Source organism: Xenopus tropicalis, chromosome 3 (genome assembly GCF_000004195.4).
Source record: "Xenopus tropicalis strain Nigerian chromosome 3, UCB_Xtro_10.0, whole genome shotgun sequence".
Lineage (NCBI taxonomy): Eukaryota > Metazoa > Chordata > Amphibia > Anura > Pipidae > Xenopus > Xenopus tropicalis.
The window spans coordinates 90388872-90412374 of NC_030679.2; the positions used below are offsets into that span (position 1 = coordinate 90388872).

At 38.9% G+C, this 23503-nt stretch overlaps 1 protein-coding gene across 2 annotated transcripts in view; it reads right to left on the minus strand.

Moving 5' to 3' along the window:
• scaper (S-phase cyclin A-associated protein in the ER) overlaps window positions 1–23503 on the minus strand; it is a 157332-nt gene that overhangs the window by 113952 nt on the left and 19877 nt on the right. For both annotated transcript variants that reach the window (XM_004915978.4, XM_012966882.3), the window contains exons 4-7: window positions 20605–20802; window positions 6903–7003; window positions 3278–3394; window positions 2312–2472 (exon numbers count right to left, since the gene is read on the minus strand). In XM_004915978.4, the coding sequence (XP_004916035.1) occupies window positions 2312–2472; window positions 3278–3394; window positions 6903–7003; window positions 20605–20802 (577 nt within the window). The remainder of the gene's footprint in view (window positions 1–2311; window positions 2473–3277; window positions 3395–6902; window positions 7004–20604; window positions 20803–23503) is intronic.

Sequence of the window (23503 nt, forward strand, 5' to 3'; positions counted from 1 at the left end):
TACATATGATGTGTCCACTGTCAGTCTTGCAGAAAATTAACAAGTGTAACCACTGGAAAGATTGTTGCTCTCCATACATGGGAATTTCTACACATACTAATATCAAAAGACTTTTCACTAATATCTCAATAACACATAATAATACAGAGAGAGAGTTGCCTCACTGGGTAATAAGAAAGCTTTCAATTCAAGTGGGAGTATCTCTGGGCCACTATATATGTTTTCCCACTGGTCAAAGTAAAAACCAATTACAAGTTATCATGCCTCTTCACAATCACTAGGGAAACAAGGCAAGGGGGTCCCTTTGTCCCCGCTGCTGTCCATGATAGCAATAAAGCCCATGCATGTCACATTAGGTCAGCAAATGAGGTGGAAGTACTAATGTTATGACTCATTAAAAAGAGACTGTCTCTATGGATGCAGAATATACACTTTTATTTCTAGCTAACCCAGGATAATCACTTTCATCAGCTTTGGATACTATTAACACTAACACCATTGTCATTGGCTTAAAGATTAACTGGTCCAAGTTAGTGCTCTTTCCAAAAGATCAACCTCAGCAGACAAAGCTTGTCAAAATATATTTATATATTTAGTGAACTTAAAGGTCTAATGCTAACAGTATACTGGAATGGCGAAACTCCAAGAATATCTCAACCTACGTAACATCTTCCAACAAAGCAAGGTAGACTGGTTGCTCCAAACCCTTTTAAAAGTATGCTATGAAGGTTTAGTTTGTGGGTGGAAGCCCTGACAGAACCCCAAGATTGAGGACTATTGTGTGAGAAGTGGCAAAATGATTTTCCTTATATTAAACCAGAATAATGGGTGGATATTTCGAAATTTATTATTAAAAGAATTCCAAGCAAAATTCCTGGATATGGTAAGAATGCCCCAGGTGCCAACAATATCAAGTAGATTTCCTACAGATTGTATGTTCATGCAAACAAGACTTGTTGGGTCTTGTAATACAGCTTATCTGAGAAAATAACATTACTTTAGAGTGTAGTTTAATTCATGTAGGGAAGGTCAAGTTATAATAATGTAAAAGCTCAAGAAACAGTTACATTTATTTATCTTAAAAAATATATAGGTATACCAATCCCACTAAACCCCAAAGTTCTCTTACTAAACCATTTTTTTCACTCTACTGCACATGCATCGGCCTCAGCATAGCAAAGAAAGAAGAAGCAGAAAGCAGATGCTCGCTAGAAGAACCCAAGCCCAGTGCAGTTTTTTGCTAACAAGAGCACCGGCCCAGGGTATAAGGTAAGTGAATACAATCACTTGGGGTGCCTAACTTTTGAAAAACTTTTCCAGTAGATACCTTTCCTCCTGTATAAAAGTTCAAGCCTAACAGACACTTTAAACCATTACAAAACATGAAAATTATTGGTTAGCAAACCATTTTTTTATCCTGTACATATATACATGTTTTATTTGAAGCAGAAGCACAGTACATTCTCTATTTGCCTAAAATATCAGAAACTGCAATATGTCAAAATAAAAATATCATGCTTTCTATAAATAGTAAAGAATTTATAAAAAATGCATTATGCATAAATATATTTGAGGCATTTTTACTTTCTCTTACTGATTCTTGAACCCAGAAGCTCACGCTAAATGAATTAGGCAAAAAAGGTAATTCATTAAGGGAAAAAAATAAAAGTTTAGAAAGCCCCAGAAGATCGTATATGTGGATATATATGTGGATATTATCAGTTATTGTATATTTTTTTAATATTCTTTAGGCATACTGCATGATCCCAATAAAATTCCATCACCAGTTAAAGGGGTTCTTCACCTTTGAGTAAACTTTTAGTATGATGTAGAGAGTGATATCCTGAGACAATCTGCAATTGGTCTTCATTTTTTATTATTTGCAGTGTTTTAATGATTTCAATTTATGTTTAGAAGCTCTTTGAGTTTCAGCAGCTATCTGGTTGTTAGGGTTCAAATTACCTTAGCAACCAGGCAGTGGTTTGAATGGGAGACTGGTACTGTATATGAACAGAGAAGGGCCTGAATAGAATGAAAGTAATACAAATTAACAATAGCAATAAAACTGTAGCCTCCCAGAACAATAGTAGACAATAACAGATCCCTTTGAAAGCTGCAAAGAGTTAGAAGGAGAACGCAAATAATTCAAAAAGTGTATGTATGTGTATATCTATCTATCTAAATATAAATTATGAAGACCAATTGCAAAGTTGCTTAGAAATGGCCATTCTAAAACATACCAAAAGTTAACCACCCCTTTAAAGATAATAGCAAATGTCATATTATGTTCTTATATATAGAATCTCCTCACCATTATCAGGGACCACCTTTTGTCCAACTGTAGGAACATATGAATGTAGACTTTCTGTATCTTCACTGCATGCAGAGTTGTTGTAATTTGCTTTAACTTTGTCAGCCCAGCTTACTCCTGATGGAGTCAGGCGACTTGAAGACATGTTAAGTGAAGGCCCCCTAAAGAAAAAATTTGTTAAGATAACTGTGTGGAGTACAACTGCATTTAGAGCACAACTTCATTACATTCTCAGAATTCTGGGTGAACAACACTTGGTAGTAAGAGCATAAGAGAACAAATCTATAATAAAAACATAATTAACTTATAAGAACCATTTGTTAAACAATTACATTTACATTAGTTAATAATAAAATATTTCTATATTATATTTAGTTAAAATATGTATAGTATTCATATTTAAGTTAATTGAAGTTTCATTAATAAGTATCAATAGTATACTAAGTTATCATTTTTTTGATTTGGCAAATTACCTGCATAGACCCTAATTTTTGTCTGAGCAAAGTTTGCTACTGGTCTAATTACCTATAGCAACCAATCAGCAAGGAGCATTTACTGGTCACCTTGTTAAAAGCAAACATCTTATTGGTTGCTATCGGTTACTGCACCTGAGCAAAATGTCTGCCTTTAATTAATGTTTTGTCTGCGTTGCATCCTCAGACAAAAAGAAATGGGAGATGTCAGGCAGTGTATAAGGGACCATTTACCATTACAGTCAAATGGAATTAATGCAGGTATGCAACATTTAGTTTATAATAGGGTTGTATGCTTGCAGTAGTCTCCACTGGCTTTAACAAAAGTGATCTAAAACCATTGCCAAATACTTGGAGCTATGACTTGTTTCTATAATCAAAGAGCCCATACACCTTAGGTGGTATGTAGACAGCCAAGGAATTTAATTAAGTTACATATAATAACAATCATTTTAATTTTTTTCTGCTTATTAGTGGGCAGTTATCTCCATACCCAAAATTAAGGGTCCTCCGGGCAGTCGACGTAGAGCTCACTCTCTCAGATGAAGGACTAGGCATAACATGCCGCCCTGGGGACATTTTTTTCACTTCCCACGCCAAAGAGGTTGGCCTGCAGATAAAGATATAAGAAAAGAATTATATAAAGTGGACTAATTCTTGTGTGCAATACTGGAAATCTGACATGACATTGTGTAAGAAAAATGATAGTCGCTACATACTCACCACTGTTCTCACCACTAAACTAAATTAAGTGGGGGGTGCAATGAGGGTGTAACCTTCATATAGACAAAGACAAGAAATTCTTTGCTCTAGTCTAATATTGAAACAAACCATGTTTTGTTTAAAGGGGAAGGGCACATTTTGGTAGCATCCTGCACGAACTATCTAAATGTCCTAACTATAGTGATATGGGTGAGAGCAGAGGATTTCTTGTCACTGACTATACAGTGGTGTGAAAAACTATTTGCCCCCTTTCTGATTTCTTATTCTTTTGCATGTTTGTCACACAAAATGTTTCTGATCATCAAACACATTTAACTATTAGTCAAAGATAACACAAGTAAACACAAAATGCAGTTTTTAAAGGAACAGTAACACCAAAAATTGAAAGTGTATAAAAGTAACTAAAATATAATGTGTTGCTGCCCTGCACTGGTAAAAGTTGTGTGTTTACTTCAGAAAGTCTACTATAATTTATATAAATAAGCTGCTATGTAGCCATGGAGGCAGCCATTCAAAGGCACAGGCACATAGCAGATAACAGATAAAACACTATTGTATTCTACAGAACTTATCTGTTATCTGCTGTGTAACCTGTGCCTTTTCTCCTTTTTTCCAGCTTGAATGGCTGCCCCCGTGGCTACACAGCAGCTTATCATATAAATTATAGTAGGGTTCCTGAAGCAAACACACCAGTTTTACCAGTGCAGGGCAACAGTGCATTATATATTTATTACCTTAAAGCTCTTTCATATTTTAGCCTTACTGTTCCTTTAAATGAGGATTTTTATTATTTAGGGAAAAAAAATCCAAACCTACATGGCCATGTGTGAAAAAGTAATTGCCCCCTGAACCTAATAACTGGTTGGGCCACCCCTAGCAGCAATAACTGCAATCAAGCGTTTGCGATAACTTGCAACGAGTCTTTTACAGCGCTCTGGAGGAATTTTGGCCCACTCATCTTTGCAGAATTGTTGTAATTCAGCTTTATTTGAGGGTTTTCTAGCATGAACCGCCTTTTTAAGGTCATGCCACAACATCTCAATAGGATTCAGGTCAGGACTTTGACTAGGCCACTCCAAAGTCTTCATTTTGTTTTTCTTCAGCCATTCAGAGGTGGATTTGCTGGTGTGTTTTGGGTCATTGTCCTGCTGCAGCACCCAAGATCGCTTCAGCTTGAGTTGACGAACAGATGGCCGGACATTCTCCTTCAGGATTTTTTGGTAGACAGTAGAATTCATGGTTCCATCTATCCAGCAAGCCTTCCCAGACCATCACACTACCACCACCATATTTTACTGTTGGTATGATGTTCTTTTTCTGAAATGCTGTGTTACTTTTACGTCAGATGTAACGGGACACGCACCTTCCAAAAAGTTCAACTTTTGTCTCGTAGGTCCACAAGGTATTTTCCCAAAAGTCTTGGCAATCATTGAGATGTTTTTTAGCAAAATTGAGACGAGCCATAATGTTCTTTTTGCTTTAAAGTGGTTTGCGCCTTGGAAATCTGCCATGCAGGCCGTTTTTGCCCAGTCTCTGACCTTAATTGAGGCAAGTGAGGCCTGCAGTTCTTTAGATGTTGTCCTGGGGTCTTTTGTGGCCTCCCGGATGAGTTGTCTCTGCGCTCTTGGGGTAATTTTGGTTGGCCGGCCACTCCTGGGAAGGTTCACCACTGTTCCATGTTTTTGCCATTTGTGGATAATGGCTCTCACTGTGGTTCGCTGGAGTCCCAAAGCTTTAGAAATGGCTTTATAACCTTTACCAGACTGATAGATCTCAATTACTTTTGTTCTCATTTGTTCCTGAATTTCTTTGGATCTTGGCATGATGTCTAGCTTTTGAGGTGCTTTTGGTCTACTTCTCTGTGTCAGGTAGCTCCTATTTAAGTGATTTCTTGATTGAAACAGGTGTGGCAGTAATCAGGCCTGGGGGTGACTACAGAAATTGAACTCAGTTGTGATAAACCACAGTTAAGTTATTTTTTAACAAGGGGGGCAATCACTTTTTCACACAGGGCCATGTAGATTTGGAGTTTTTTTTCTCCCTTAATAACATAAACCTTCATTTAAAAACTTCATTTTGTGTTCAATTATGTTATCTTTGACTAATAGTTAACGGGTTTTGATGAGCAGAAACATTTAAGTGTGACATTAAGTGTGCGGCTCACTGTCTTGCTCTATACTTGTTTTTTGCAAGCACCCTGGGCATTTGTTTACTAATAGGGTGTGCTCTGTTCTTTCCTATATATATATATATATATATATATATATATATATATATATATATATATATATATAAAAATGTATAAAGTGACATTTGTCTAATCACTTATAAAAGTGCAAATATAGAATTTATAAAGAAGTTTAACTAAAAACTGGCAACGAAAATACATTTACATATTAAATGGAGGTTTGGTGCCTAGATGTGAGCAAGAGTCTGTGGTGTCTAACCCTTTATAGCCACATCCAAAATCAAGTGCACCTGAGGTGTTCTCCCTGCAACAACACTATATATAGAAATGGGTATGCAAAAAAAAAAAAAAAAAAAAACCAGTATTTTTATGTTATTATTTTTTACACCACTTTAAAGTTGACAAGGCCCATTAAAACCAGTGTGAGTTACAGAAAATCAGAAAAGCAACAATAAGCAAGAACTACTCTTATTAATTCATAGGGGCACATTTACTAATCCACGAACGTCCGAAAAGCGTCCAAATGCGTTTTTTCCGTAATGATCGGTACTTTGCGAATTTTTTCGCAAATTGTCGCAACTTTTTCGAGCTCTCAATACGAAAGTTGCGACAATTCGCGAAAGTCGTAATGGCAATGAAAAAGTCGCGACAATTCACGAAAGTTATAATGGCAATGAAAAAGTCGCGACAATTCACGAAAGTCATAATGGCAATGAAGAAGTCGCGACAATTCACGAAAGTCATAATGGCAATGAAAAAGTTGCGACAATTCACGAAAGTCATAATGGCAATGAAAAAGTCGCGACAATTCACGAAAGTCATAATGGCAATGAAAAAGTTGCGACAATTCACGAAATTTGTAATGGCTATGAAAAAGTCGCGACAATTTACGGAAAAGTCGTAACGGCGACGAAAAAAATCGCAAAAAATACGAAAAATTCGCCAAATGTTCGTTTTCCAATCCGAATTTTTCTCATTCGGATCTGTGGATTAGTAAATCAGCCCCATAGTCTAGTAAACTGGGTCCAAAATAAGTTGCGTTCAATGCACCAATAGGCAGATAAAAACAAGCATTTTAGCTAATCAGGTGCGACATTTTTTCCTCTGCATTCGTGTTCAAATGGTGCTCTTAATAACAGCACTTGGAGCTGGCTGAAGGGGTGGCAAATCATCAACAGAAAATTGTATATGCTGTAAGACCATTTACCTGCTCTGTGCATCAGTCTTCTCTAGCTTCTCTTGCAGTTGTATCCAATCAATAAGGGCTTTAAAATCTCTCACGTAGTTCCCCAACATCATAAGCACTTCCTAGGAAGAATATCAAAAATGTTATATCCTAACAGGTAAATTTATCAACACACGGTTAAAGGATTACACCATGGATGAACAAAATTTATTTTTTGTTTTACCTTTTGTAGATACTGGAGAAAAGGATAACTATGGTAAAAAGCAGTAATATAAATAATAGATCTGTGCCAATTTTGCACACAGATGTATAACTATGACCATAAGGGTCATATTAAAGTGTTATGCTAGTGATAAAAAAGCTAGCTTGATGCAATGTCATGGCAGGCCAAATGTGAAAATGCAATCTTGACATTATGACAGTTAGTACTTAAATAATGATATCAGTTTTTCTCAATTTCTGGCCTTTAAAATAAAGGAACTATTTTGTACATTAAGGAACAGTGCGCTCTTCTTCGCGCCTGGGTGGAAGTGGGTGGAAGAGATGTCACGCGCCCCTTCTTGCTCACTTCTCTTTTGTGACCAGCCGGCCATCGATTCCCACCAGCCCCATAAATAGTGCCTTCTTTTGTGCCCCAGGGAGAGAGGCACCCCAGGCTACCTAACAGTGCACTCTTCTTCTTCGGACAGTGGGAAATTACTGTCCTATTGCAGCGATACACATGGTAGTTAATGAAAGTAATCTCTGAAGTACTGAAAAAATTATAATAATAACAACTTGCAACCAAATGATAAGACATTTGGCCTTTCTATTTAAAAATAGGCTTTTGAGTAAAGGAGTAAGTAATTTAGGTTTTAGTAAATGCCCAGCCTTCCACCACCTGATAACTCATTACAGACTGAGAAGAACATATCTTGTGACTGCTTAATATTTTATTAAAAGCAGTTGTAGCTCATCCATAAAATATAGGAGAATCAGTGGGTTGCTTAACATATTAAGTAAGAGGTGCTATGAAAATTGTGATTAAATAAAACGGTTGGCTGAGGAATACATTTTTTTTGTTATTTAATTGCAAAGAGTGCGCGGATTCTTTTTTTACATGTGTACACACAAATATACATGAAGAAAACACCCAGTACTCAACATTTTATTTTGTTGAATATTTTAGTTCATTGGAGCCTTTGCCAGGAACTGTGTGGTTTTGTGATCGAAACACTGAATATAAATTCTTAAGTCCTGCTGAATGCTGGATGTTTCTTCATGCTTGTATTATGTTGTATTCCTAGCATTTAGGCTTTTGTATTTAGTTCTCTTGATATATTGATTTCTTGATGTGTGCTCTGTAGAGTATATATATATATTAGGCCGAACCCTGCTAAAATTGGCTGCTATATTTAGACACACATACTATGACATACATAGTAACCATACTAAAAAAAAAAAAAAAAAAAAATTAAATGAAATACTAAAAAACTAAAGAATTGCAGGGATGTATGCTTCCTTGGATATGAGCAGGTACAAGGTACTATTTAATTATTACAGGGTAAAAATGAAACAATCATTGTTTGGGTAAACAGGACAGGAAAATGGCACTCCTATATTTTAAAACGTTTTGGATAATGGATTTATAGATTACAGGTTTCTAGACCTGTATACGAAACCTGTTTTAACATTTTTGTAGCCTGTTCTTTGAAGGGTCACAATCTATTCATGTATTGCATATTGCACTTCTACAACTGGCATATATACACTGTATATGATTAGGTGCGTTTAGCCAAACTGAGGAAACTTCTATATGCAGGAGCCTTCATATGGCTAGCTAAGTTGCACTGCAGTGAGTGCTATACTGTCAACATGTGGCATGTGTAAAGTTATCATTACAGCTGACAGACTAAACAAAACTGATAGCATCAACAAAATATCATGTGAGAAAGATGTCAGGAATTAAAATTTTTCATTTCAGCATATTATTCTGTTGGCTTTTAAAAACAAATTTGAAAAAATAAAGATAAATATTTACTGTTTAAGGTTGATAATAAAATGGCTATGAGCAGGGGCAGGATAATAAATACCTCTTAGGGGGAAGATGATTGCAGGTAAAAAGCCCAGAACACATCACTTGTGCTCACACCAACAATACACAACAACTTATTAATAAAATGCCCCTTAATCAGTTATGGGGCCTACAAAAGTCATCATAATAGTTTCTAAAGTTGGACATACACTGAACTCCGAACAAGTGGATCTTTTCCTGATTTCCCCATTTTGAAGTGTGCAAAATTTGGCTTATTTGACTGTTTGGCCCTTTGGCCACACTTTCACATCACGATGACAGCATGCAGATTGTTAGGGCGAGGACCAAATCAACTAGCCAGTGCAGTCCTCACCGTTATGGGATTTTTAAACCTGGCTAATTGACATCTGCCTGATTTTCTGCCAGATATTGGTCAGGCTAGACTGACAAAAGGTCCCACATACAGGCAGATAATCTGGTCTGAAGGGGACAAATTGGCAGCTTAGATCTGCCCGTGCATGGTCACCTTTAAAGGAAAACTATACCCCCAGATAATGTAGGTCTCTATAAAAATATATTGTATAAACAAGCTCTTATGTAAAACCCTGCTTCATCTAAACAAACCATTTAATAAAAATATACTTTTTTAGGATTATGTGCCATTGGGTAATCCGAAACAGAAAATTGCCATTTTAAGAATGAAGGACTGACTCCTGGGATCATAGGATTCACAGTGCACACAAACAAGCCAAGGCACACACACATGCTAGGCCACATCAGCCAATGTTGGCTAAGTATTCATTCTGGGGGTATAGTGTTCCTTTAAAGCAATAAGATGGATATAGGTGCTATACTGGGGCAATGTGAGACCATTCTTAAAAATAACCAGCATTTATTGAGGTTTACATTACCTCTACGGAGGGAGGTAACTGCAACCAACAATATAACAAAGCCATTTGATTTAACTTTGGGAGCAAAGTCCTAAATTCTGTTGCAAAGCCTTTGGCACAAGTACTCATTTATTTTAAAGAAAGTACACTCATTTGCCCACTGCTCGGCTGATTCCTACCTGTGTTCTTTTTATACCTTTCCAGCATTTTTAGGTAAAATAATGGTTTTCACACTGTAATCTAGCCACAGAATGTTTTTGTAAAAAGAAGTCAACAGACTTTACTAAATGACTTGGTGTTTGCAGCCATCTCATTTAGAGTTTCTTGTCTGTTTTGCAATGCATATCGAGCCAAAACAAGGACATGCCAATGATTTCTCAGACATTCATGTCAGCATCACCTTAAACAATGTCCCTGTAAAGCTGGTAAATCCAAGGTTCCCTTAGCAGGTTGCACTGTAACACACAATTGACTTGTATCCTGCACATTGTACTTTCTTTGTAAATGAGACCTGTGGTAGCCAAATTATTATACAGCTGGGGTTGCTAGGGCACTAACTGTTCAATTAGCTCAGGTACCACACCCGCATGGATACCCCTACAATCTGTCATCATCTTTAACCCTTTAAGTGCCAGCCGAATTCGTCATTTCGGTTCCCCCCAGTGCCAGACGTTTTTTAAGCATTTTGTACTCATTCACTTTAACAATGTTTTTTGGTAGGAAAACCTCCACGAAACTAGGGAAATTATATATCGTTTTTTTCGTCACTAATTGGGCTTCGACATACATACCAAATTTTATAACTTTTCTGGAGATATGATGTGTATTTTGGGTGAAATATGTAAAAAAAAAAAAAAATTATGAAAAATTTCTGTATATTTTGAGGTTTTTTTCCATAGAAAAGTTAATTTTACTCACTTTTTTTTATTGTTTGTAAAAGCCCTGATACTCCCAATTCCAACGATACCAAATATGTGGTGGTACCCCACAGTTCCTGTCCAGAAGTAACCCCCAAACTAAAGCAATACTTAGTACAATATCACACCAGAACAAAGCAGAAAAGCGCTTGTAACAGTTAATGCAGCATAACTTATATGTAAATCTAAAATATCCCCTCATGTTTGGTATCTTTAGAAACTACAGACCTTCAGGTTTCTAGGTGCAATGTAGTTTTCACTCAAAAGCCAAATACCTTTTGTCAGTGCATTGTGAAATTTGGAACTTTTTATGACATTTTTTTTTTTTTCTAAAACGTAAACTTGGACGCATGATCAAATGTGGATTTGACAAAAAAAAATCTCATAAAAATTTTCTAACAAAGGCATATTTGAAAGACAAACTTCTCCTGAATAAAATGATGCCCCATATGTATGGGTGCACATAAAGACATGGGCACCAAACACTCCAAAGCAGGGGCAATGCACAAGGGCAATTACAGCTAAAAATGTGGGGGCTGCGCTCTATGTGCACTTCCTGCAGTTTTTCAGTGTTAACCCCCCCTACCTGTGAAATAACCCCCACAAACTATATATTTATGAAAAGTGCACACCTTCAGCTATTCAGAGACACCACTCTTCTCTTTCTACATGGAAAATTGTGGCCGCAGTCCCTTGCAGAAGTAAGCGCTTTTGTCAGAAATCAAGGAAAAACCAGATAAAAAACCTAGATTTCTCCCCAAAATCTCCATGGCAACTACCAAAAACTTACTAAACATCGATCTGCAAGTTCCCCTGAATAAAACGATACCCCATATGTATGGGTGCACATAAAGACGTGGCCACCAAATGCCCCAAAACAGGGGCAATGCATAAGGGCAATTTCTGTTCAAATTTTGGGGGCTGCGCTCTATGTGCACTACCTGCAGTTTTTCATTGATAACCCCCCCTACCTGTGAGATAACCCCCACAATCTATATATTTCCGAAAAGTGCACACCTTCAGCTATTCAGAGACACCACTCTTCTCTTTCTACATGGAAAATTGTGGCCGCAGTCCCTTGCAGAAGTTAGCGCTTTGGTCAGAAATCAAGGAAAAACTAGATACAAACCTAGATTTCTCCCCAAAATCTCCATGGCAACTACCAAAAACTTACTAACCATCAATCTGCAAGTTCCCCTGAATAAAACGATACCCCATATGTATGGGTGCACATAAAGACGTGGCCACCAAATGCCCCAAAACAGGGGCAATGCATAAGGGCAATTTCAGTTGAAATTTTGGAGGCTGCGCTCTAGGTGCACTACCTGCAGTTTTTCAGTGATAACCCCCCCTACCTGTGAGATAACCCCCACAATCTATATATTTACGAAAAGTGCACACCTTCAGCTATTCAGAGACACTATTCTTCTCTTTCTACATGGAAAATTGTGGCCGCAGTCCCTTGCAGAAGTCAGCGCTTTGGTCAGAAATCAAGGAAAAACCAGATACAACCCTAGATTTTGGTCAGAAATCAAGGAAAAACCAGATAAAAACCTAGGATTTCTCCCCAAAATCTCCATGGCAACTACCAAAAACTTACTAAACCTCAATCTGCAAGTTCCCCTGAATAAAACGATACCCCATATGTATGGGTGCACATAAAGACGTGGCCACCAAATGCCCCAAAACAGGGGCAATGCATAAGGGCAATTTCAGTTGAAATTTTGGGGGCTGCGCTCTATGTGCACTACCTGCAGTTTTTCAGTGTTAACCCCCCCTACCTGTGAGATAACCCCCACAATCTATATATTTCCGAAAAGTGCACACCTTCAGCTATTCAGAGACACCACTCTTCTCTTTCTACATGGACAATTGTGGCCGCAGTCCCTTGCAGAAGTCAGCGCTTTGGTCAGAAATCAAGGAAAAACCAGATAAAAACCTAGATTTCTCCCCAAAATCTCCATGGCAACTACCAAAAACTTACTAAACATCAATCTGCAAGTTCCCCTGAATAAAACGATACCCCATATGTATGGGTGCACATAAAGACGTGGCCACCAAATGCCCCAAAACAGGGGCAATGCATAAGGGCAATTTCAGTTGAAATTTTGGGGGCTGCGCTCTATGTGCACTACCTGCAGTTTTTCAGTGTTAACCCCCCCTACCTGTGAGATAACCCCCACAATCTATATATTTCCGAAAAGTGCACACCTTCAGCTATTCAGAGACACCACTCTTCTCTTTCTACATGGAAAATTGTGGCCGCAGTCCCTTGCAGAAGTTAGCGCTTTGGTCAGAAATCAAGGAAAAACTAGATACAAACCTAGATTTCTCCCCAAAATCTCCATGGCAACTACCAAAAACTTACTAACCATCAATCTGCAAGTTCCCCTGAATAAAACGATACCCCATATGTATGGGTGCACATAAAGACGTGGCCACCAAATGCCCCCAAACAGGGGCAATGCATAAGGGGGGGCTGTGCTCTATCTGCAGTTATTTAGTCTAAACACCCCCATACCTGTGAAATAACCCCCACAAACTATATATTTCTGAAAAGTGCACACCTTCAGCTATTCAGAGACGCCACTCTCCTCTTTCTACATGGAAAATTGTGGCCGCAGTGCCTTGCAGAAGGCAGCGCTTTGGTCAGAAATCAAGGAAAAACCAGATACAACCCTAGATTTTGGTCAGAAATCAAGGAAAAACCAGATAAAAACCTAGATTTCTCCCCAAAATCTCCATGGCAACTACCAAAAACTTACTAAACCTCAATCTGCAAGTTCCCCTGAATAAAACGATACCCCATATGTATGGGTACACATAAAGACGTGGCCACCAAATGCCCCCAAACAGGGGCAATGCATAAGGGGGGGCTGTGCTCTATGTGCTCTACCTGCAGTTATTTAGTCTAAACACCCCCATACCTGTGAAATAACCCCCGCAAACTATATATTTCTGAAAAGTGCACACCTTCAGCTATTCAGAGACGCCACTCTCCTCTTTCTACATGGAAAATTGTGGCCGCAGTGCCTTGCAGAAGTCAGCGCTTTGGTCAGAAATCAAGGAAAAACCAGATACAAACCTAGATTTCTCCCCAAAATCTCCATGGCAACTACCAAAAACTTACTAAACCTCAATCTGCAAGTTCCCCTGAATAAAACGATACCCCATATGTATGGGTACACATAAAGACGTGGCCACCAAATGCCCCCAAACCGGGGCAATGCATAAGGGGGGGCTGTGCTCTATGTGCTCTACCTGCAGTTATTTAGTCTAAACACCCCCATACCTGTGAAATAACCCCCGCAAACTATATATTTCTGAAAAGTGCACACCTTCAGCTATTCAGAGACGCCACTCTCCTCTTTCTACATGAAAAATTGTGGCCGCAGTCCCTTGCAGAAGTCAGCGCTTTGGTCAGAAATCAAGGAAAAACCAGATAAAAAAACCTAGATTTCTCCCCAAAATCTCCATGGCAACTACCAAAAACTTACTAAACCTCAATTTGCAAGTTCCCCTGAATAAAACGATACCCCATATGTATGGGTGCACGTAAAGACGTGGCCACCAAATGCCCCAAAACAGGGGCAATGCATAAGGGCAATTTCAGTTGAAATTTTGGGGGCTGCGCTCTATGTGCACTACCTGCAGTTTTTCAGTGTTAACCACCCCTACCTGTGAGATAACCCCCACAATCTATATATTTCCGAAAAGTGCACACCTTCAGCTATTCAGAGACACCACTCTTCTCTTTCTACATGGAAAATTGTGGCCGCAGTCCCTTGCAGAAGTCAGCGCTTTGGTCAGAAATCAAGGAAAAAAACAGATACAACCCTAGATTTTGGTCAGAAATCAAGGAAAAACCAGATAAAAACCTAGATTTCTCCCCAAAATCTCCATGGCAACTACCAAAAACTTACTAAACCTCAATCTGCAAGTTCCCCTGAATAAAACGATACCCCATATGTATGGGTACACATAAAGACGTGGCCACCAAATGCCCCCAAACAGGGGCAATGCATAAGGGGGGGCTGTGCTCTATGTGCTCTACCTGCAGTTATTTAGTCTAAACACCCCCATACCTGTGAAATAACCCCCGCAAACTATATATTTCTGAAAAGTGCACACCTTCAGCTATTCAGAGACGCCACTCTCCTCTTTCTACATGGAAAATTGTGGCCGCAGTCCCTTGCAGAAGTCAGCGCTTTGGTCAGAAATCAAGGAAAAACCAGATACAACCCTAGATTTTGGTCAGAAATCAAGGAAAAACCAGATACAAACCTAGATTTCTCCCCAAAATCTCCATGGCAACTACCAAAAACTTACTAAACCTCAATCTGCAAGTTCCCCTGAATAAAACGATACCCCATATGTATGGGTACACATAAAGACGTGGCCACCAAATGCCCCCAAACCGGGGCAATGCATAAGGGGGGGCTGTGCTCTATCTGCAGTTATTTAGTCTAAACACCCCCATACCTGTGAAATAACCCCCGCAAACTATATATTTCTGAAAAGTGCACACCTTCAGCTATTCAGAGACGCCACTCTCCTCTTTCTACATGAAAAATTGTGGCCCCAGTCCCTTGCAGAAGTCAGCGCTTTGGTCAGAAATCAAGGAAAAACCAGATAAAAAACCTAGATTTCTCCCCAAAATCTCCATGGCAACTACCAAAAACTTACTAACCATCAATCTGCAAGTTCCCCTGAATAAAACGATACCTATGTCTGGTTGCGCATAAGTACATGGCCACCAAACCTGAAAATGCATAATATTGGGGCTGCACTCTATGCACCCCTTTTTTTTTGCCTGCACCCGAATGAATGGAATACGCTCGGGTGCAGGCACATGTAGCCGATATACGCATGAAAACGCGTGAGAATGCAAAGTCTCGCGTTTTCATGCGTATATCGGCTACATGTGCCTGCACCCGAGCGTATCCCATTCATTCGGGTGCAGGCACAAGTAGCAAGCGTAGGGCTGAATTTTCGGCAAGCGTTTTTCCACTTGCTGAAAAAATCAGCCCTACGCCATGTGTGGCATCAGCCTAACCCTTGGCAATAGAAACTACCAGAACAATCTTAGCACCTCTGGACCTTTCTAGAACAACTGAAATCAAATGAAGTTAAAATGGAATAAAACCACTAAAAGCAATCAAAGAACAATAGTTGCAATGAAATCGGTGGTCAGAGCCCTGGATCCACCAATGTCACTGCAAAAGCAACCTTTTAGGGGCACTAAACACACAAAGAACAATGCAAAGATAAAACACCATAAAATCAGTAAAATCCAATAAAACCACCTAAACCAACAGAAGAACAATAATTGCAATGAAATCGGTGGTCAGAGCCCTGGATCCACCAACGTCACTGCAAATTCAGCACCCAATAGCAATAAAAAAGTTACAGTGCAATAGAATAATTCAAAAACAGAAATCAATTATGAAAATGCCAAAAAAACACTAAAATGCAACCAAATAAATCAGATAATTATAGAGCAAGATCAGAAATAAAGTTTTAGTAAAAAAAAAGACTGCCAAAGAAAGCAAAGACAGAAAGAAAAGAAAAGAAAGAAAGAAAAAAAAAAAAAAAAAAAAAAAAAGTGTAAGTGTAAGTGTGTGTGTAAGTGTCTGTGTGTGCTTGGGAAAGTTGTAAATAAGTGTGTATGTGTACAAAAGTGTAATAATAACAAAGATAGAAGAAAAAATTGAAAAAAAAAAAAAAAAAATTTTTAGACAGTTGAGATAGAAATAAGCAAAATAAACAGTGGTAGAGAGTTGTAGTTCAGCTTACCCAAGGCAGGCAGGCGATCAGAGGCGATCAGGGGCGATAAATCCAGCAGGAAGGCAGCAGGGGAGCTCCATCCGGTCCAACGTGCGCAGCAGGAGTGAGGGAGCCGACAGTAGGCGGCGACTTTTAAAGGGACAGCAGTGGACACGTCATCAATGCGTGTCCACTGCTGTCATTGGCTGGAGCGACGATCGGTGCGGCTGGGCGACCGGATCGGTGAGTATGTCCTTGTTCGCTCGTTGCCTAGGGGGTTGTGACGGCTTTACAAGCGCTGCGCTGCTTTAAAAGCGAGCGCAGCGCTTGTAAACCCGACAGTGCCATTGGACGTAGATTCTACGTCCCATGGCACTTTGGTCCCTTGGTACCTGGGACGTAGAATCTACGTCCCTTGGCACTTAAAGGGTTAAAAATTCATTTTATTTGTTTATTTTGACAGATATCTCCATGCCCAGATATTTAATCCAAATCTATTTAGTGATTTTCTCATGCACATATGAAACATTATAGCACATTTTGCATTCAGTGAGTTTTCCCTACAGCAGCAAAAGGGTTACTATTCATCCTCTAGGTACCAGCTTGAAGAAATGCCCAGCGTACCTTATCAGGTTGATCTCAGTGCGTGCTATGAGAGCTGTAACACTAGTCATGTTTTCTGAACAAGGGAATACAAACAGGACAAGCAGCAGTGGGGGCTCAGTCTCCACTCATGCACATCACTCTCCGGACATCTCACCCCAGGCTGGACAAAAGTATTTCACAGGGTCTCCCCTCCTCCCATCCAAGATCACCACAGCTAGATACCCAGCTAAAATTACCAATTAGTTTACCAATTGGCTGCAACAGATTCGATTGGTTTGTAATTAATTCTAGCCACTGGCGCGCACTGTAGGACTGTTGGCGCCATCTCTTTGTCCTAGTGACACTCTACACCAAGGCTCTAGGACCCCTGGGCCCAGCACATCAATACAGTTCTCTTGTTTAACGACAATGCTCCTTAGCAGCAGTCTGCAATATGTGTGCCCCTGTGGATGTCAAATAGAAACGTAGCCTTGACAGACCTGACAGAACTTCACTGGGATACTGTGCCACCCAGAACCAAAAATAAAATTGCACATAACTATACATCAATACTTTTGTTAACAATCTAAATAAACAAAATATGCTCATATGTAAAACCCTGCTTCATCTAAACAAACCATTTAATAAAAATATACTTTTTTAGGATTATGTGCCATTGGGTAATTCGAAACAGAAAATTGCCATTTTAAGAATGAAGGACTGACTCCTGGGATCATAGGATTCATAGTGCACACAAACAAGCCAAGGCACACACACATGCTAGGCCACATCAGCCAATTAATGGGCAAAGGTTCTTTCTTTTGCTTCTACACTACTTCCTGTTACAGTTAAAGCTGCATTATTTCTGGTCATGTGATCTCTGAGAGAGCACACAGCCTATCACTAAATGGTGGATCAAAGGAAAAGATTTAAAAGGGCAATATTTACTGATATATATATTCCAGTTTGGCGAGATTTTTTATTAGGTTACTTAACATAATATAAACTATCTGTTGGCTAAGTATTCATTCTGGGGGTATAGTGTTCCTTTAAAGCAATAAGATGGATATAGGTGCTATACTGGGGCAATGTGAGACCACTCTTAAAAATAACCAGCATTTATTGACGTTTACATTACCTCTACGGAGGGAAGTAACTGCAACCAACAATATAACAAAGCCATTTGATTTAACTTTGGGAGCAAAGTGCTAAATTCTGTAGCACTCTTGCAAAGCCTTTGGCACAAGTACTCATTTATTTTAAAGAAAGTACACTCATTTGCCCACTGCTCGGCTGATTCCTACCTGTGTTCTTTTTATACCTTTCCAGCATTTTTAGGTAAAATAATGGTTTTCACACTGTAATCTAGCCACAGAATGTTTTTGTAAAAAGAAGTCAACAGACTTTACTAAAATATGGATATGGTGGAGGTAATATAAAGGGAGTCTTTGTGAATTAAAGATATAGGAGGCAGTAAGTGAATTAAATATATGGCAAACTAGATCAGAACTTCCAGGGAGTTAAGCAAAAAAACTGTTGAAGGAATTATAGGAAATTTAAGTACATAAAAACTACATTTAAAAAAATGCTGACTCTAAGGCAGAAATGATGGAAATCATGCTGCATTTATTTAAATCTAATATTTACTTTACTTCAGGACAGAAACTGAGAGACATAAAAGAGTTCCTATTTAGTCTGTGCAGAGGAAATAAGGTCAGACAAATTCCAATACTGCCACCAAGAGCTACACACTAGAACAGCAATTAAAGAATACCAATGATCATTATTGCTTCAGTGCATCAGACAGGCATATTAGGTTTGACACTGCAAAATATAAATTTTAATAACTTGGAACTGCACTACACTAAGACAAACTGGGGCTCATTTCTAAAGTTCATTCAGTGTAGAACTATTTGCACAGGGAACATTTTTGCTCTGCCCATGTTTATATTTATAAAGCTTGACAAGATTGGTGCATTTAATATGCACCATTTAGTGGAAAACATGAGCAAAACAACCGTATGCAAATAAAATATGTGCTGCGAGAACTTTATAAATTACCCCCACTAAAAGATGCACAATTAAATCCCTATATTATTTGTATGGACTTAAAGGAGAACTAAAGCCTAACTGAAGAACTAGGGCAGATAGATTGTACATTATGTTTTTGGCTTCTGTACCAGCCCAAGGTAATCACAGCCTTTTAGCAATAAAGATTTATGTGTCTGAAGATGCCCACAGTATCTCCCCATCTTATTTTCTGTTGGTTCACTGCACATGCTCTGTGCTGCGGTCAGGTACCTGAGCTTAGGGACCAACACACAATATACTGCATATATAGAATATAAATGTAAAAATATAAGGCTGGTTAGTAATTAATACAGATTATTACTACATAGCAGCTCAGAAACCAGTGGAATTAGCATAAGATTTTAGAGGTGCAGGTTAATAGAGCCTGCACTCCAGTTGGGGGAAACAATTTTTTTTTTTTTTTTTTAAAAAGGTAGCTGGGCTACCTGCACTGGAAGGGAGCTCCCAGAGCGGGCAGACATCTTGGTTGGCACGCATGCGCATAATAAGCTAACTTCCCACACACTTTCTATGCAAAAGCGCTAGACATAGGAGCAGTAAATGTAAATCACCCTCCTACGTCACACACATGCGCATAACGAGCAAGTTGTGGCACTTATTCATTATGCGCATGCCTGTGCCCCAACATGGCTGACCGCACCAGAAGTTCCCTCCCCCCCGCGCTGGCAGGGGCAGTTTTATTTGAAAAAAAACCTACTGTTTCCCCTATCTGGAGTGTGGGCTCTATTAGCCCGCCCCTCTGGTGGGGGAAACAATATGGGGTGACAGGTGTCCTTTAAACCTAATTTTCTGCTTGACAATTTGTGACTATCCCTAAGCATAGCTTCTTAACAGCTGCTCAGAGCCCACTGAACATGTGATTTTCACAGACACTTTTCAAGATGGGGAGCTCTTGTGACAAGTTTGAAGTGCTGGATCTTTGCTGCTATAGAAATGCTAAAACTTTATGTTAAGTGCCACACCACCATCTTTTTCAGGTTCCCTTGCATCCCTTGGAAGAATATTTGTTTAGATTTCTATACTGCTGAGTTCATTGCACTCATTTTGATGTGCATTTGTGCAAAACATGACATGGGGGCACTTTGCCCTTGCCCACAATAATAGAGTCATTTATGTTTTGTATGAGCTGACAAATCAGTACTTCACAGTATTCAATCAATTTTCTCCAAGGCAAGCGCAGTAGACAGTAAATGCAGGCATATCTATCACCGTTACAGAGTCAATAATTGCACCCACGTGCCATACCTGGTTCAATTCCCACTGACAACAAGGGAAAACAATCCATGAAACTGTATCCTTTTCTGTTACCATAATTTAAAGAAATGGTATATATTCCACTGGTCTACCCTGCAGCTATCTTTGCTTATACTATATATGACATAAAGATACATTTATACACTAGTGCAAAATAATTATTTTTATCAGTTTCTGTTCACGTGGTAGTATTTGCAAATTATTACCTTGCATTCAACAACACTTTGGTCTGATTCGCATGTCACATAAATTTCATCCACGGCTCTTCTCAGATTGTCGAAAAGAAAAGCCCAGTAACGTGCCCTCAGATCTACTTTACGAGGATGCCTTGTCTTGGTAGGACTCTTGTCTTGAATTTTATCGCTGGTGGAGCTTGAATTTACTTTACAGTGTAATGTGTTATTCTGTAAAATATAAAACAAGGAAATTATTGCAGCCATTACCATCACAAGCACAAGCAATAAGAGAAAGTAAATAGATACAATGATATCTAAAATAGAAAATATGAGAATACAGACTATTTCATGGCCAAAGACTCATTTTCTGCACTATTTCCATGTATAAACACAAATGGGAACTGTCTATAGCTTCCCTTTGAATAGGCATTATAAATAGCCCTGTTGGTGGTCATCATGCACCTACTAATTATTACTGCTATTTTTATCACACATTTAAGTACCACATACTTTGCACTTTACAGTACAAGGGTGGATACATTGAACACACAGAGTTACAACAAAAACAACCAATAACCAGGACCAGAGGTAAAAGGGGGACCTCCCCAATAAGCACAATCTTTAATGTCATTGGAGAATACCAAAGCAAGCAATCCTCTACATAAGAGGTCCTTAAGCTTTTCATTAGAACCCACAATGCAAGAGTGGTAGCTATATTATCTTTTGAGAGGGAAGTAGGTGCCGTCAGCTCTCCACTGTCTGTTGGGAGCTGTAATTTAGCTGCACTTGCCCCGGCCTGGGAGGATCCCCAATATAATTTAGTCATTAAAACTTTGAGCCTGTGAAAAAATTGTGCAGCGATTGAAGTAAGAGTTTGGCGAAATATGTTAAAGGAAAACTATACACCCGAACAATGTAGGTCTCTATAAAAATATATCACATAAATCAGCTCATGTGTAAAGCTTTGCTTTATCTAAAAAAACATTTTCATAATAATTTACTTTTTTAGGATAATGTGCCATCGGGTAATCCTTAATAGAAAATTGTCATTTTAAAAAGGGCCGACTCCTGAGATCATAGGATTCACAGTGCACACAAACAAACCAAGACACATGTTTTAGGCCCCCATCAGCCAATTAATGGACAGAGTTCTGCCCTTTACTCTCACACTTTTCCCTGTTACAGTTAGAGCTGTTTTATTTCTGGTCATAGGATCACTGAGGGAGCACACGGACCATCATAAAATCGCAGCTCAAAGTAAAAGATGTACAAGGGCAATATTTACAGATATACATTCCAGTATATCCAGTAAGATATGTTAACAAGTCACTTAATATTACATAAACTTATATAAATCTGTTGGTTAAGTATTCCTTTTGGGGGTACAGATTTCCTTTGATACATTTTGGCAGCATAGTCATCCAGGAAAAAAGGGAAGGTGTCCCCTTACAAAAAGACACCTCACCTTCAAGGTGAACAGTTAATATGAAAAACTGAGGACACGTCTAGAAAATTTTATATAAATGCCTGAACTGCTTACATTTAGAGGAGAAGGAAAGAAAAGTCACAATTAATTGGGGGTGCCAAAAGTTGGGCCCTCCCAAGGGATTGTAATCACTAACCTGATACCCTGGTCCATTGCTCCTGTTCGCAGAAAACTGCCCAGCCTGGGGGCAAGCATCACAAAGCTAACCTGTTCTTCCACTTCTTTCTCCAAAATCCCCAGCTGATGCATGTGCAGTAAAGTGAAAATGCCAGCTTTTATGTTAAAGTTCAGGTTTTCACTCTACTGCACATCTGCACCCTTGCAAAAAAAAAAAAAAAAAAAAAGAAGAGGATTGCTCCTGCTGACAAGAGCACCAGCCTGGGGTACCAAGTAATTGAATACAATCACTGGAAGATGCCTAACTTTTGCCACCTCCCAGTGACTGTTGACTTTTCTTCTCATTTAAAGCAATATTAACACTACAATATCTGATTTCTTTTAATAACATGCAGTACATTACGTCGCCAGTGCAAAATCTCTTATCACACAGGGAAAAAAACACCTAAAAATACCTTCCCTTTTTGCATAATTATACAATAGGACTGTAGTCACTTTGGCAGTTGTCATAGGCTGCAAGGTATTTTTGGATGTTTAGTTGCCTGTGTGTCAAGAAAAGGTACCATGTGTACTTTTGAAGAAGCACAGAAGACAATTTTGCCAACTATAGCAGCCTCAAAATACATGCCAAATGTTCAGAGCTGGGCCCCTTTTTGTGAACTTTTCCAGGAAACTATCACCAGACAAGGGCTACCACAAGCATTTGTCAGGCAACTGCAAAGCATGTCAATACAAGTCTACATACAAGTCATTAATCTAATTTCTGTTTGCAAGTAACACACTGCCACTATCTACGGAATTGTATGTATGTATGTATGTATGTATATTTTTATTTATAAAGCGCTACTTATGTACGCAGCACTGTACAGTAGAATACATTAATACAAACAGGGGGTTAATAAGATAATAGATAAATACAAAGTATAACAATAAATACAAATAAATACAAGATACAGTAACAGTTGCATTAAGTTAAGAGTCAAAGACACAAGAGGATGGAGATCCCTGCCCCGTAGAGCTTACAATCTATATGGGAGGGTAACTTACAGACACAAATAGGCAAATATAAGTGCTGTAGGTCACAGTAGGTGACAGTACAATATAAGTGCTGATTCCCAGATCAGGTGCTGGGCGAGTGCTCCAAAAGGTAGTCTTTTAGTTTGGTTTTAAAAAGACTGAGGGAGGATTCTCTCCGGAGGAAATCAGGGAGGGCATTCCAGATTTAAGGGGCAGCAAGGCAGAAGGGTTTAAGGCGGGAAACAGCGGGAAACAGCAGTTGTAGTGGGGGGCGCAGCCAAGCGATTGCTCTGCGAGGAACGAAGGAGT